This window comes from Oryx dammah, unplaced genomic scaffold (genome assembly GCF_014754425.2).
Source record: "Oryx dammah isolate SB20612 unplaced genomic scaffold, SCBI_Odam_1.1 HiC_scaffold_7, whole genome shotgun sequence".
NCBI lineage: Eukaryota > Metazoa > Chordata > Mammalia > Artiodactyla > Bovidae > Oryx > Oryx dammah.
In genome coordinates, this window is record NW_024070191.1 from 29,440,583 (window position 1) to 29,454,840 (window position 14,258).

The 14,258-nt window shown below is 45.9% G+C and overlaps 1 protein-coding gene across 1 annotated transcript in view; it reads left to right on the forward strand.

Annotated features, from left to right (window-relative positions):
- Positions 1 to 778: 778 nt before the first annotated feature.
- Positions 779 to 14,258, forward strand: part of UNC5D (unc-5 netrin receptor D) — a 633,424-nt gene continuing 619,944 nt past the window's right edge. Inside the window, exon 1 of the mRNA XM_040242921.1 lies at positions 779 to 881. Within this exon, the coding sequence (XP_040098855.1) occupies positions 779 to 881 (103 nt within the window). The remainder of the gene's footprint in view (positions 882 to 14,258) is intronic.

Sequence of the window (14,258 nt, forward strand, 5' to 3'; positions counted from 1 at the left end):
ATGCTTCAAGAGTATTGCCTGATTTGATTTTTAAAAATGGAAGCTAGAGAGGCAGGGCTGCGAAAGGGCTCAAAGTTGAACAAAACAGTGGTTTCCAGGAAGCAGGAGACTCAGGCTGCCGAGATGCTCACATCCTTCTGCGCCGGGTTCGCCTCTAAGAGGCCCGCCGGCTCTGCTCGCATCTTTGGAGCGCGCGTGACCTCCGCGAGCCCCGCTCCCCGCGTCCGCGCTCGCTGAGCCGAGGCTTTTTTGCGGAGCGTGCGGGAACCTGGGGCGGGGCGGGGGGCTGCGCGCAGCCGCCGCGGGGCTCACCTGCGCCTCCCGCCGCCCGCCCCACCCAGCGCCGCGCGGCCGGCCGCCCCCGCCCCTCCCGCCGCCCCGCCCCGGCCCGGCTCATTGGCTGCCGCTCGGAGGGGAGGAGAAGGGGCGGCCACGGGGGTCTCATTAGGGATGCGGGTTCCCTCCTTACCTCCCTAGTCCGGATCCCGGCGGCGGCGGGAGAGGTTTTCGCGAGCAGTGCGAAGGGGAAGGCGGGTGACTCCGGCAGTGACCGTGGCGGCGTCGGTCGCCCCGCCGTGGGAGGCTATGGGGACCCGCGCATCCTCTGGGTGCCCAGCGCGCGGCGGCTCGGAGCGCCCTGCCCCGCTGCTGTAGGGAGCGGCCGTGGAGCAGTCACTTGCTGAAGACCCCCGGCACCCACTCTCCTCGGCCCCCCTGGTTTGCCGAGCCTTTCCCGGGGCGCGGAAGAGGACCTGTACTCCCAAGCGGGGCGAGCAGTATGGGGAGAGCGGCCGCCGCAGGAAGAGGCGCTGGAGGGGCGCGCCGGTGGCTCCCTTGGCTGGGGCTCTGCTTCTGGGCGGCGGGGGCTGCGGCTGCCCGAGGTAAGCGCGGGGCCCTGCGGGCGGGGGGTGGTGGGGTGGGACCGGGCTAGGCGACCGATCGGGACCTGCACCGATGGCCTTGGCTTCCCAAGTTGCGTCCTGTACCTCCCCGCGCGCGCGGAGCGCAAGGGGTGGCTCTCGGGTGGAGGACCTCCGAGGGGACCACTGTCTCCCACCCCAAGTTTGCGATCAGCTGCAATCCTACAGGTTGCTGGGACCGCTGGGCCCCTACCCTGCCTCGATTCTCTTCGTTCGCTCCCTTTTCCTAGCCCTCCCCAATTGCTGCAGACTGGAGTCCGCCGCTCTCTTCACTCCAGTCTCGCTCTCTCGAGTCCACTCCACTTCCTTCCGAAGCGAGCCCGTTCTCGGGTGGGCGCCCGGAGGGGTGTCCGAGAGCTCCTAGGGAAAAGGGACCGGGTACCGGGAGACTCGGTAGGGTGGGCTTGAATGGAGATCGCGCCTTTTTCCTTTGGGGAGCAGCACCTAGGTTGAGGTCCGCGAAGCTCGACTCGCCTTGGGCGACAGCAGCCCGAGGTCGTGGGCAGCACTGGGCTGTCTTTCGAGAAGGCCGCCGTGTGCCCGGGAAAGCTGCGTGCGCGGGCCGCGCGTAACTGCGCCTGCAGTGCCTAGCCGGGTTCGCAGTTGGCCCGAGGCCGGTCACCCGGCGCCTGGTTTCCCTACCGGGTGCCAGCTCTTGCCCGGGAGCTCGCCAGCGCGGGGCCCCTGAGAGGCAGGGAAGCCGCTGCTTCTTTCTACTTAGAAACGTAGACCCCGTTTTTCCTGGTTCCTTAGGACTCCAGCAGAGGGAAATTTTGCAACTGGTTTCAGCTCCACCTTGAGCGAGGACGGGGAGCATCAACTTAAAAACCGCGGACTTGTTTGAAGGTGATCAGAGGCAGTGTTACGCATAGCTTGAGGACTGTGCCTTTTACCTTTGAAATCACCAGGAAGCTTCTCCTTCCCGCTCTTCTTTACCTTTCTTTATTTCCTGGGTGTCATCCATTAGGCTTAGAATTTGTAAATTACATTCAGTGACTTACCTAACGCTGGTCTGTCGAGAGGTGAAACTGACCTGCCCACCTCATTTCCCTCGAACATGCTGTTGAGTAGCCGCGAGGCAGAAGAGGGTGGAAAGGGTTGAGGATGATCATAAAAGAGCCAGTATCATCTCATTTTTATAAAAGCTAACGGTGTGTTAAAAGCAGTCTTGCTGCCTGGAATGAAGAATTAGAAAAAAAAAAAGGTGGATAGAGGTTTTTTCCCCTTTTATGATACTGTTCAGTGACTGTTTGCATTTCATTTCCTGAAAAGTCCCCCCCCACACACACCCAATGGAGTAGGGTTTTTAAAAAGCAGGAAAGGCTTAAAAATAAGCCAGTGATTGCACACACTGATGGTGGGGAGCATAGTTCTTTTCCTTGCTGGAAGAAGCACAAGCTTCAGCCATTTAATTTACTACGGAGAATGCCTCCTTGCAAAGTCAGCTCTGAGTTGTTTTTAATACACTGTTCTGGGGGAAAGTGGGTCTTTTCTGCCCTGAATGTGATTTTAAATGTCTCAGTTGCCACTTGCTATTCTATGCTGAATACCTAACAGTGACTGATGCCACATACTGACCTTTGGAATTTGGTTGATGGGTCTGTCTTGAATCTAGCTTGAAACAAGAGGTGTGGACCTGCCAAAAAGCCTCTTGGATGGAGTTTTGCTGGCTGTGAAACTAAGGCTAGCACCTCTTGTCGGCAAGCTGTTCTTCGGAGGACTCCTGGAAAACATACTGTACACTCTGCAGGCTTATTTACAACAAATGTCTTGCGCAGATCATAGTAATGTTCAAGACACATGGAGTGGAACTGTACATCTGATTAATATTTCCCTTGTAATATTTTACTTGCTGGGGCAGCAAGCCCATTACCTTTAGCACCTGTCAGAGATTCCCCAAGAAATGAGCAGTAAACAGGCTGCAAAATCTGTGAAGCCACATGCACCTGACTTGGGACAGGTGGGCACAATTAAGAGTTTCTCAGAACAAAGGGTGAGTTTCAATGTTACTTCAGTTCTCCCAGCCCAGGAAGGTACCCTTTCATTGAAAGCAAGATGAGGTCCCCCTGGGGACGTGTTTGCTAAGTGGTGTCTCTGAGGTTGGCCTCATGTCTTTCTTACTTACCCAAGTAAATAGTCTTTTTGTGAATTTTCTTTTCACATTGTTTTGAACCAAGCTTCTCTGCCTTCCCTAAACAACAGGATAGACAGAACTATGCTCTTGACTTTGACTATATAATACTATTCAACAATTCACTAGCCATTTCTTTACAATTAGCTATATTTGTTTCCAAGACGATTGTACCAACTCCTTTCCCTCCCCTTTTCTTTCACTCCATATTTAAAGTAAAACCGTCTGAAAATCGGAATGAGATTTCACATGATTGGCTTTGAATGTCCTCAAAGAGGAAGATAACTTGGGGCAACAGACTGCCTGAAGAAACTACGTTCTGGTTCTCTTCTTTGTAAGCTAGACTGACGTCTTCAGATTTATGTTCCTGATGGAGAGCATACTGTAAGGAAGGCAGTTGGGTACCATGATTACTGTATATTTTAACACTTTCCAACTTAAAAGTGGTTTAAAAGTTGTTCATGACCTGCCAAGTGCTAATTGAATCCCCACCATGTTGTCACACTGATTTGTTTTTGTTCTTTGAAAAAAAGGAGCACCGCTGTTGATCTGGTTGTAATTTCTCTGTTAGGTACTGTACTTAGGAGATTTCCCAGTCTGAAGGCAGGCAGGGAGATGATCTCAGATAGGCTGGGCTTTCACCCAGTTTCTTTAAAAAATTGTTCTGGACAATGCAATCTTCCTTCCCGTAACCAAAGCAATGCGTTAAGGGCAAGAGAAATTCATGTCTGCTTTATGGGCATTTGATCATGTGGTTTGTGCATACTTAAATCCATTTACCTCCCTCATTCCTACAGTTTAAAATCTATATTCACTTTCTCCTTAATAAACCTTCTTACTGCCTCCCCTACCCTACCTTCTGTTGCTTTTTCCTCCAAAATCTGCCCCTCCATAGAGGGCTATGAAAAAAGAGCCTTTTCTCCCAATTTCTCGATGGGTTTTTCTTTTTGTGACTCTTGGATTGTGCTCTTAGTTTGAGCAGTCCAGTGACACATTCTTTTCCTACCCAACAAAGGCTTCAGCTCAGGAAATCTCTTTAAGTATCTGTTAAGAAATTTCATTGTTTTTACCTGGCCATGTAATAGCAGCACCTGTCACCATTTTTTTTTTTAATATTCTAAGTAGGAAAAATGGTAATGTCAGCCTTCCATTCTTCTCAGTCTTTGAGTGACCTGTCTGTGGTTTTTTAAGTGGTACCCTGCAGGCTGGGAAAACCTGTGGAACCCCAGGAATCCTCAGTTAATTCCATCAAAATTCTCTAAGTGGGACTGGTAGGTCCATACTCTGCAGTCTCAGTAGTTGGGGAAACCCTTTCCTGTTGCCTCAATGACTCATAAACTTTTCACCATCTTGCGTCCACCAAATAAGGACCCAACTTAAAGTATTGCCAGCTTTCAAGGTTTCTCAAGAAATAGCCTGTTCAGGAGTTCATGAAATTTGATATCACTTCCTTGTGTGTGTCTTCTTTTTAAATATGGAGGCTGGAGACCCAGACCATAGGGGTTATAGTCTAATCCCAAAGACAGGTGTACGAAGAAAGACTTACTCCATCACATGGAAGGTGCCGGTGGTGGAACAGGATGTCTTCTTAACGGGCAGACACAGGTGTTTACAGAGCCAGAACGTGTCCCCTTTCTTGCTACACCTTAGCCAGGAATTCTGATCGTCCCTTTCATTGGGTGGTACCACTTGACGCACTGCGTTATTGTCTTTTCTTCTGTCCTCCGTATTCAGCTGCCTTCATGAACAAACAGCCTTGACTAACCAAAGGGAGCTGTCTTCCGTCATTCTTGGCCACAGGCTCTAGGTCGGGGCACTTAGCTGCTCACCCGCTAGTGTGTTCAGTGCCCGCCATTGGCAGGAGACCTATCATTGCGTTGCTGTTACTCTTTAGATCATGCCTGTTCTTTAAGAGGTGTTTTTGCAGCCTTGCTTGAATATTGAATAATACTAGTAGTGACTGTATTTACGAGCCCCCCTGGTGGCTCAGTGGTAAAGAATCCTCCTGCCAATGCAGGAGCTGTGGGTTTGATCCCTGGATCAGGGATGATCCCCTGGAGGAGGAAATGGCAACCCCCTCCAGTGTTCTTGGTCTGGAGAATCCCATGGACAGAGGAGTCTGGTGGGCTGCAGTCCATAGAGTCTCAAAGAGTTGGGCATACACTCACAGCTTCATTACTCTAAAGAGTTTTACATGTGTTAACTCATAGAATGCTTAAAATAAGTCTTTGAGGTGAGCTCTCTTAAGATTTTTCTGTTTAAGACAGGAGAACACCTTCACAGAGGGGTCACATTCCTTGCTCAAGGCCACAGAGTTTATTCTGTGTCGGTGCCTGGATTTGAACCCACGGAGTCCCGCTCCAGAGCCCACGGCAAAGAGGCTTTTCTAAGCTGTGCCGAAAGCAAAACGGCTCTGATATTTTGGTGACACGAGGGCTAAAATTATCTCTCTAACTATGAGATTTGCAGAAGAATTTAGAGGAGCTTAAATAAATCTATAAATGTATTCAGCTACATCTCAGAGATTTATGTTGTATGGAAACAGCCACCCTCTCACCATTCAGCTTAATATACTTTGGGATCAGATTCACACTTAAAATTCTGAGCGCCAGCTTCTAATGTGAAAGCTTGCGGACCCCCCCACCCCCAATTTTGAATTTCAGCACAAAATATTGCTCTGATTGAATACGCCATCCATGGAACGGCAGATCCCAAGAGACTATTTGTTGCCTGTCTTGTATTTTTAGCCTTGTTTGCCGGGGAAATGTGAAGCATGAGACTCGAGACTAGATTGTTAACACCAGAGGTTGCTGTTTCTGCTGTTTTGGGTACTCCTGCTGCTGCTTCTGCGAGGCAGATGGCTCGATTCATTTATAGGAGAGAGAGATTCGTTCTGTTTTGCATCTCCACTTTGAGAAGAACTTTTAATTGTTTGGTACCACATTGCGTTGTCTGCTCTCATTGTGCGCGTACACATGCTGTGCGTAGATAACGGGCAGAAATTAGGCGGATGTTCTTGTGTTCAGTTTGGACCGCCTTAGAAATCCACGGCGCACTCTCTTGTGCTTCTGGAGGATTTCTTAGAAAAGTGGATTTGTGCACAGGACAGTGGGGACCGTGTATGTTGTTCTCCACACCCCTGCCCTCTCTGGACTTCCCTGGACTAAGAAATTAGGGGCAGAAAAATTAGGGTTGTGTTGATGGGGCTAAAGTAGAAATCAGACGTGGAGTCTGCTTGTTGGCTCACGTTAGACCACGACAGGATGTAAACGGTTCCCTGATGTTTCAGGTTGTCAAATGTTTCTTAATACTGTTTCCAAGAGGACAGGAGTTCAGGGAGGCCTCTATTTCTCCTATATGATCAGTTTCTTCTGACAGTTTCCTTCCTAATTAAGGAAGTGGAAGCCAAAAGCTGTCTTCCAAGTGAGGTCAGTTACAGCCTCACTTAAAGCAGGTATTGACTTTCTGCCCCCAGATTTCTGGTTCATAAAGTGCTAAAGAGCCTCTCTCCCCAGAATGAGAGACCTTGACACTCTATATGCTTTCGCTGGAACCTGGCTTATAAGGATAGGAGGAAGCATATGGGGTAATTTCACTGCAACACCGTGGAATTTGACTCAGGATGGGTTTTACAAGATGTGTTGTTTCATTTCCACTGAATGGTGTAACTTTTCAATCAGGTAAGTCCAAGGGAAAATGACATTGCAGACATCCCCCGAAGGTAAGTGATTTGGCTGACAGTCATAGGAAGCAGGAGATACTAGAGGTTAAAGCAAAGATATCCTGATGACTTCAAGGGCCCAACCAACATTGGGATGGCTAGGCTTAATGTCATTCATAGATTTTACTATAAAAGCAAGTGTATTTACTGAATGTTGGATGAGACGATTTGCCTCTAAAAGAAATTTGTGGCACATTTTGTGGAGTTGTTTTCGTGAGATTGGTGGTTCCTGCCTCGTCACAGTACTTATTTAGTAGTTACCGTCTTTATTTGAATTTAATTTAATAAAATCTCCTGGAAGAGGAAGGGAAACCAAATGATCACGGGTTATGAAAGCTAAGCTGGTAATATATGAAACACACAAATCAGGGCTTTTCAAATGTTAATGTACATTTGAATCACTGCACATCTTGTTAAAATGCACATTTGGATTCCCTAAATCTGGGGAGGGGCCCGAGTTTCCATTTTCTGACAAACTTCCAGATGACACTGTCTGACCATACTTTGAGTAGCAGGTCATGGATGGCAGTAATTCAAGATAAAGAAAAAAAATTTTTTTTTAATTTTCAGTATTGCTTTTCACTTGGAAGACAGTATGAAGGAGAGTCCTATGTAAGAGTATTGCAAAAATGCTGATAGAAGAATAGGCAAAGACAAATGTCAGTTTTAACACAGAAATGTAGAACCACTTATAAAACATTCAGGGAGAGCCCCATTCTGTTGGAGATTTGTGTCTTGCTTCCAGCATTTGGAATGATGGGTGTAATATTTTCAAAGGCTTGGGTTTTGTTTTGAAGTAATGGAGGACTTATGTCTGTGCCTAGTTCATTAAGAAGAAACTGAGCCCCCCAGAAGTTGAACAATTTCCAGAGTTTTGTTGAATAAGGACCTTTCGTACCTCCTTTCATCTTATCATACCTCTTGACTTGCGCTGTACTTAAAAATGATCCCGAGTTCAGGATATTGAAAGTGAGGCTTTCTGAAGGGAGAGGTCGAACAGAAACAGTTGGTTAAAAACAAAAGCAGAGGAATGTTCATGTGGGGTGCATATGCTCCCCAAGCAACTGGATCCTGACATGTGGGAGTAGGTTTTGGGTCCTCCTTTGCTGTGTCTACTTGGCAAAGGCCGTCTCGCTTAGTGTTACTTAACCCAGCACTGGCAGGGCTGGTCCCATAACACATGCTAAACAATATTTTTTACTTTAATCTTATTATGTTAAGGTATAAATAATAATAAAGATACCATTTCTAAAATTTACTCAATATTGTGATGAAATACTCAGGAAAATATAGTTGCCATAAATAAATAACTATAACAGGGTTTTACATACATCACCCCCCCCCAACAGATTGTAAAGCCTACATTCCTGGATTGCATGTGTGCATGCTAAGTTGTTTCAGTCGTGTCTGACTCTTTGCAAGCCCACGGACTGTAGCCCTCCAGGCTCCTCTGTCCATGGGATTCTCCAGGCGAGAATACTGGAGTGGGTTGCCGTGCCCTCCTTCGGGGGATCTTCCCACTCCAAGGATCAAACCGGCAGCTCCTGCATTGCAGGCAGATTCTTTGCTGCTGAACCACCAGGGAAGCCCCACATTCCTGGACACGTTATTCTAAAAAGATGATTAAGTGTAAGATGTTACACTATCACGGAGGGCTGTTTTGAATAATTCATTTGCATGTAATTTGACATTTTTAGGTCCATTCACAGTTGGGATAGTTTTGTATTTTTGCATCCACTCTGATATGGAACAGATGATGAAATTAAGGTTTAGAGACTTTTTTCCCCACCCACGGCTGGACAGAGAGTCATAAGTAGCACTAGGACCAGATGCCGAGTCTCCAAATGGTTTCTGGGACTTTCTGACTACCTTGTCAGTCTGTTCTATTTATTTTGGTACCAAATAGGTTGATTGCACTTAAGTTGGACCTTACAACATTCTGCTCGTACTGCTTTTGAGAGAGGACTGGGAATCCATGAACAGGTGTGATAGGAGGAGAAATAAATGAGTAAAAAATTTCAGTGATAACCTGTTGACTTCTTGGTTTGTGTGGTGGTATGTTTCTCATGGTTATGAACATAAGTGGTCCCATCTGGGAAAGGGAACAAGTAGAAAGGTGTCAGGAGTGACAGAGGCAAGTAAAATTGTGAATATATGAAAAATAGTATACTGTGTACCGTGGTATGTGCTTCCCTGTTAGCTCAGCTGGTAAAGAATCTGCCTTGCAATGCAGGAGACCCCAGTTCAGTTCCTGGGTGGAGATCCCCTGGAGAAGGGATAGGCTACCCACTGTTGTATTCTTGGGCTTCCCTGGTGGCTCAGATGGTAAAGAATCTGCCTGCATTGCAGGAGACCTGGATTTGATCTCTGAGTTGGGAGGATCCCCTGGAGGAGGACATGGCAACCCACTCCAGTATCCTTGCCTGGAGAATCCCCATGGACCGAGGAGCCTGGTGGGCTACAGTCCATGGGGTTGCAAAGAGTTGGACACGACTGAGTGACTAAGCACACACATGTACTGTAGTATGGCCTCAGTGGTATGTAAACTATCCTGAGGAATTTGCTAACTAAATTTCTTAAAGGGATTAAAATTTAGTTCATTAAAGTAACATCACAGTTTGTTCTTCTGCAGTTTTATTTTAAAGATGTCATTATAGGCACAAAGCACTCTTTAGAAATACAGTCCTGGCTTCTTAATCTGAATCTCTTTCTAAATATATTGTTCATTATTATTGGGTTGGCCAAAAGGTATGTTCATAGTTTTCAAACGAACCTTTGGGCCAACCCAGTAATCTTGTGCTTTTTACTCTCTGTATACAGCTTACAGATAAGATTAAAGCCTTTTGATTTGTGCTGCTGCTGCTGCTAAGTCACTTCAGTCGTGTCTGACTCTGCGTGACCCCATACACGGCAGCCCACCAGGCTCCCCCATCCCTGGGATTCTCCAGGCAAGAACACTGGAGTAGATTGCCATTTCCTTCTCCAATGCATGAAAGTGAAAGTGAAGTCTCTCAGTCGTGTCCGACTCTTCATGACCCCATGAACTGCAGCCTACCAGGCTTCTCCGCCCATGGGATTTTCCAGGCAAGAGTGCTGGAGTGGGGTGCCATTGCCTTCTCCTTTTGATTTGTACCTGGAAGTTATCTGAGAGGAGAAGGGGATGACAGAGGATGAGATTGTTGGATGGCATCACTGACTCAATGGACATGAATTTGAGTAATCTCCGGGAGTTGGTGATGGATAGGGAAGCCTGGCGTGCTGCAGTCCATGGGGTCACAAAGAGTTGGACACGATTGAGTGACTGAGCTGAACTGAACCATGTATTTGGACTTGCAATAATAATTTTCATCAACGTATCTTTAAGAATTGTCTCCTCTATGTTTGAAAAATAAACAGAAAAAAAATACAGACCACAAAATAAAATTCTTTGCTGGAGAAATATGTGTTGTAAGCCTTTTGAAAGGAGCTGGGAAAATTGTAACTGTCCTTCATCTGAATAGTCAACCCTTGTATCTCCCTCAGCCTGCAGACCTGCAGCTGCAGTGATTGCCAGAAGCTTGCATCAGGAAACTTCCAAAGTGATCGCCCTTCAAAAAAAAAAAAGGCAATCAGGAGGTTCACAGGTTTCGTCAGTGTTAGGTGTGGGGGGGGATGTAAGTGTTTGGGGGGTTTGCTTTAAAGGAAGAATGGTTTTAAAAATATTTGTCATTTTTTTTTTCACCTTGGAGCTAAGAGAACATAAAAATAAAACCCCACCTGCCCATCCCAAATACAAAAATGAAAACTAAAACCCATTGGCTATTATCGCAAGCTTAGCAGACGGCTTGAAATGGGCATCAATCTTGGAGAGCAATGTGAAAAGACAGCCCTCCCCTATCATATCCTGCAGCAGACAACACCATCACTTGTGCACTCAATTATTAATAATTGTCAAGGGGATAAGTGCCTTAATGTGCAGATATCTGTATGTATGTATTATATGTTAGTAGAATGTCATATATCATCATTGCAAACTTACATCATTAAAGTTCTATGCTATTAATTTAAATGCCATTAATAACACTTAAACTTGAGATGGAGACACAGTTTTGACTTGATCGTCAGGTTCTTAATTTGAGTGCCCCGGTTTCTTGCCTTCTCCCCGATCTCTTCCATCCAACCCCCAGCTCTCAGTCTCCTCTTGTTCCCTGTCTCCTCACCAAGTCAAAACTGCCTTCCTGGGACTGCCCTGGTGGTCCAGTAGTTAGGACTCTTCCACTGCAGGGGGCATGGGTTTGATCCCTGGTCAGGGAACTAAGATCCCACATACCATGTGGCATGGCCAAAGGGGGGAAAACAAACAAACAAACCCTGCCTTCCTATTTAAGCAGTGTGGTGGGCTGCAAATTAAAGGCTGCGTGTCCTGCAAAGGTCACTTTTTTCCTCTGGTTCTTTTATTTCTAAAATGAGAAGAGACAGCATTATCATCAGACTTCCTTCCTGCTCTAATATTATTGTATGATGCTACCTGGTTGTTTTAAGTACCATTTCTTCACAGTATTTTTGGCATATCAGGAGGCATTTCATGGTATTTTAAATGTGTCAAAACCTTCAATAACAAGTACTCCGAAAGAATTTTTAGGGCAAGTTAGTAGGACTTCAGGAATGTTGTTGGTGAGCCTTGGCTCAAGTGTTTTCAAGAATCATCAGTAAAAGAAGTGTGGTTTTTACATATGAATTTCTCTTAAATCAGTGGTTGTAACCTATTGCATGCATGTGCAACTCCAGCAGCAGAAGTAGGGTGAGTGTGGAAAAGGGCCGAGTGGGTTAGAATCCATCCACGACAGCCCATTGTTGTCCACTTGGGCGCGTGGACCCACAATTGCTAGGCTGACTTTTTTTTTTTTAGCAGCAGCCATCTATATGCTATTTCATGGTAAATTTCTAGATTTGAACCTTTTTCAAGTTATTTTAGTAAAACGCCTTTAATTCAAACAAAAGTCACAAGATACAGCACTCAACCTTCCAGTTTGTCTCAAGACAAGGACTTTTGCCACCTTTTATTAGATTTAAAGGATCAGGGAATCAGTTGGTCCTCATTTTCAATGATGGTCTTTGAGCTCTGCTAATAAAGCTTTTTATAGCTTTGGGGAAGGTGTTGTCTATTGTCTTCCTTTCCTCTTTCGTTTTCTTGGAATTAGATGACCATCTTTAGTGTTTGGGTTGCTTTTTCTGTGTGTGTGTGTGTGTGTGTATCCACTGTTGTTTTTAGGTTTGCTATCCCCGTGAGCTTTTGATACAGCAGTCTATATATTGGGTCGGCCAAAACGTTTGTTCAAGTTTTCCCATATCCGAACGCTTTGGCCAACCCAGTTTGTACAGAATTGGTCTTTTTCCTGTCTAGAGAAATTCCGGTAGCATTTGAAGAGCATTGTCTAAAAGCAGAAGATCGAAAGCATGTGAGTGGCCTTTTATTTAACACATGATAAACATTAATTTGATCAGTAAGTTTCTATGTGCTGCTTCATCCTATTTGTAAAGAAGCATCATAAAACTGTATTGCTGAAAATCTATAGGACCCTAACATGTCTAGCCTGGTAGGCTGCAGTCCATGGGGTCGCTAAGAGTCGGGCACGACTGAGCGACTTCACTTTCGCTTTTCACTTTCCTGCAGTGGAGAAGGAAATGGCAACCCACTCCAGTATTCTTGCCTGGAGTATCCCAGAGACAGAGGAGCCTGGTGGGCTGCCGTCTATGGGGTTGCACAGAGTCGGACACGACTGAAGCGACTTAGCAGCAGCAGCAGCAACATGTCCAGTGAGTGAGTGTTAGTTGCTCAATTGTGTCCGACTCTTTGTGACCCCATGAACTGTAGCCTGCCAGGCTCCTCTGTCTGGAATTCTCCAGGCGAGAATACTGGAGTGGGTTGCCATTTCCTTCTCCAGGGGATCGTCCCCACCCAGGGACTGAACCTGGGTCTCCTGAATTTCAGATGGATTCTTTACCATCTGAGCCACCAGGGAAATCCCAAAATGTCTATGCTGAAGCTCAGATCTCTGCATAAGCAACTGAGGTCTAAAGAAGTAGCGTAGATTACTTGCCTTGTAGGAGGTCATTTCTATGAATGTTTGCCTATGAACCCAGATCTTCATTTTCTCAGTGTTCTTGCCTCTTCTCCTTTTTGGATCCATAATACCAATCACAATCAATAGAGGCACCAAGGAATTCAGAAGAATGATACCCTGAGACTAAAGCCTATTGATTATTTCACCCTGCTGTTAAAGGATGTTTCCCTTTCGTTTAAAATTTTTGTTTTTCTAAATACCTTTGAAATAGGATAGATTTTTCATCTTTGGTGCTGTTCTGAATCTTAGAACGATGAGGCTGTGGTTTAAGGGGCTCACGGTTTATTGTAGCAGAGCTAATGAATATTGTATTACATTATTATCTATATTACATTTTCTGTATCTACATCATAGATTGGCTTTGTGTTTTTATGAAATTTAGGGTGAGTCAAGCTTTTGTTCCAATTACTTACCCTCTGCATCTTTGGTAAAAATTTTGTTCAGTCAGCATGAATTCACTAGAAGACCCTAAATATGTTCTAAATGTGATTATTAAAAATTCTGTACATAGGATGAAGATAGTCACTTCTCTTTGGCTCAGACTATGTGATGTTACTGCCAAGAGTTAGAAGAGAGAACCTCATGCTTTACCCAAGGAAATAACTTTAGGGTTAATATTTGCCACACAACTCCTAATTCTTATCTGGATAAGGAAACTGCTTCCACTTTCCATGTTTCCCTATTTAAATCTGGGTACTCAGGTGTGGTGAGAAGGTAACACTTTCTAGTTGTAATGGTGAGCTAGGTCCGTTGTGATGAGGTGGTGTTAATTCAGATGGATTCAAAGGTTGGGTGCTTAGAGGCCCACTAGATGGAGCAGATTCTAAATGTGCACAAGTAATAGACTTCCTGGGTAGGAAAGTTCCCCTGGAAAAGGCTACCCACTCCAGTATCCTTGGGCTTCCCTGGTGGCTCAGACGGTAAAGAATCCACCTGCAGTGTGCGAGGCCTGGGTTCGATCCCTGGCTCAGGAGGATCCCCTGGAGGAGGGCATGGCCAATCACTCCATTGTAACTACCTGGAGAATCCCCACGGACAGAGGTGGGCTCCAGTCCACGGGGTTGAAAAGAGTCGGACACAACTGAACGATTAAACACAGCAAGTTGACTTGTACTTCTTAGAAGAAAGCTTTTTGAGGCTGGCAGCAAGTTGCCAGTGATACCCTCAAAAGATCATGAATTTGGATCCAAAAAGAGTGACTGAATGTAATTTTGAAAGCCTCAGTTGCTGCCCCTTCTTGTCATCTCTGGTAGTTTTTTATTTTTGGCCACACGTTGTGGCACGTAGAATTTTAGTTCCCTGACCAGGTACTGAATCCTCACCCTCTGCAGTAGAATCTGAGTGCTAACCTCTGGACCATGGCCGTGGTCCAGAGAAGTCCC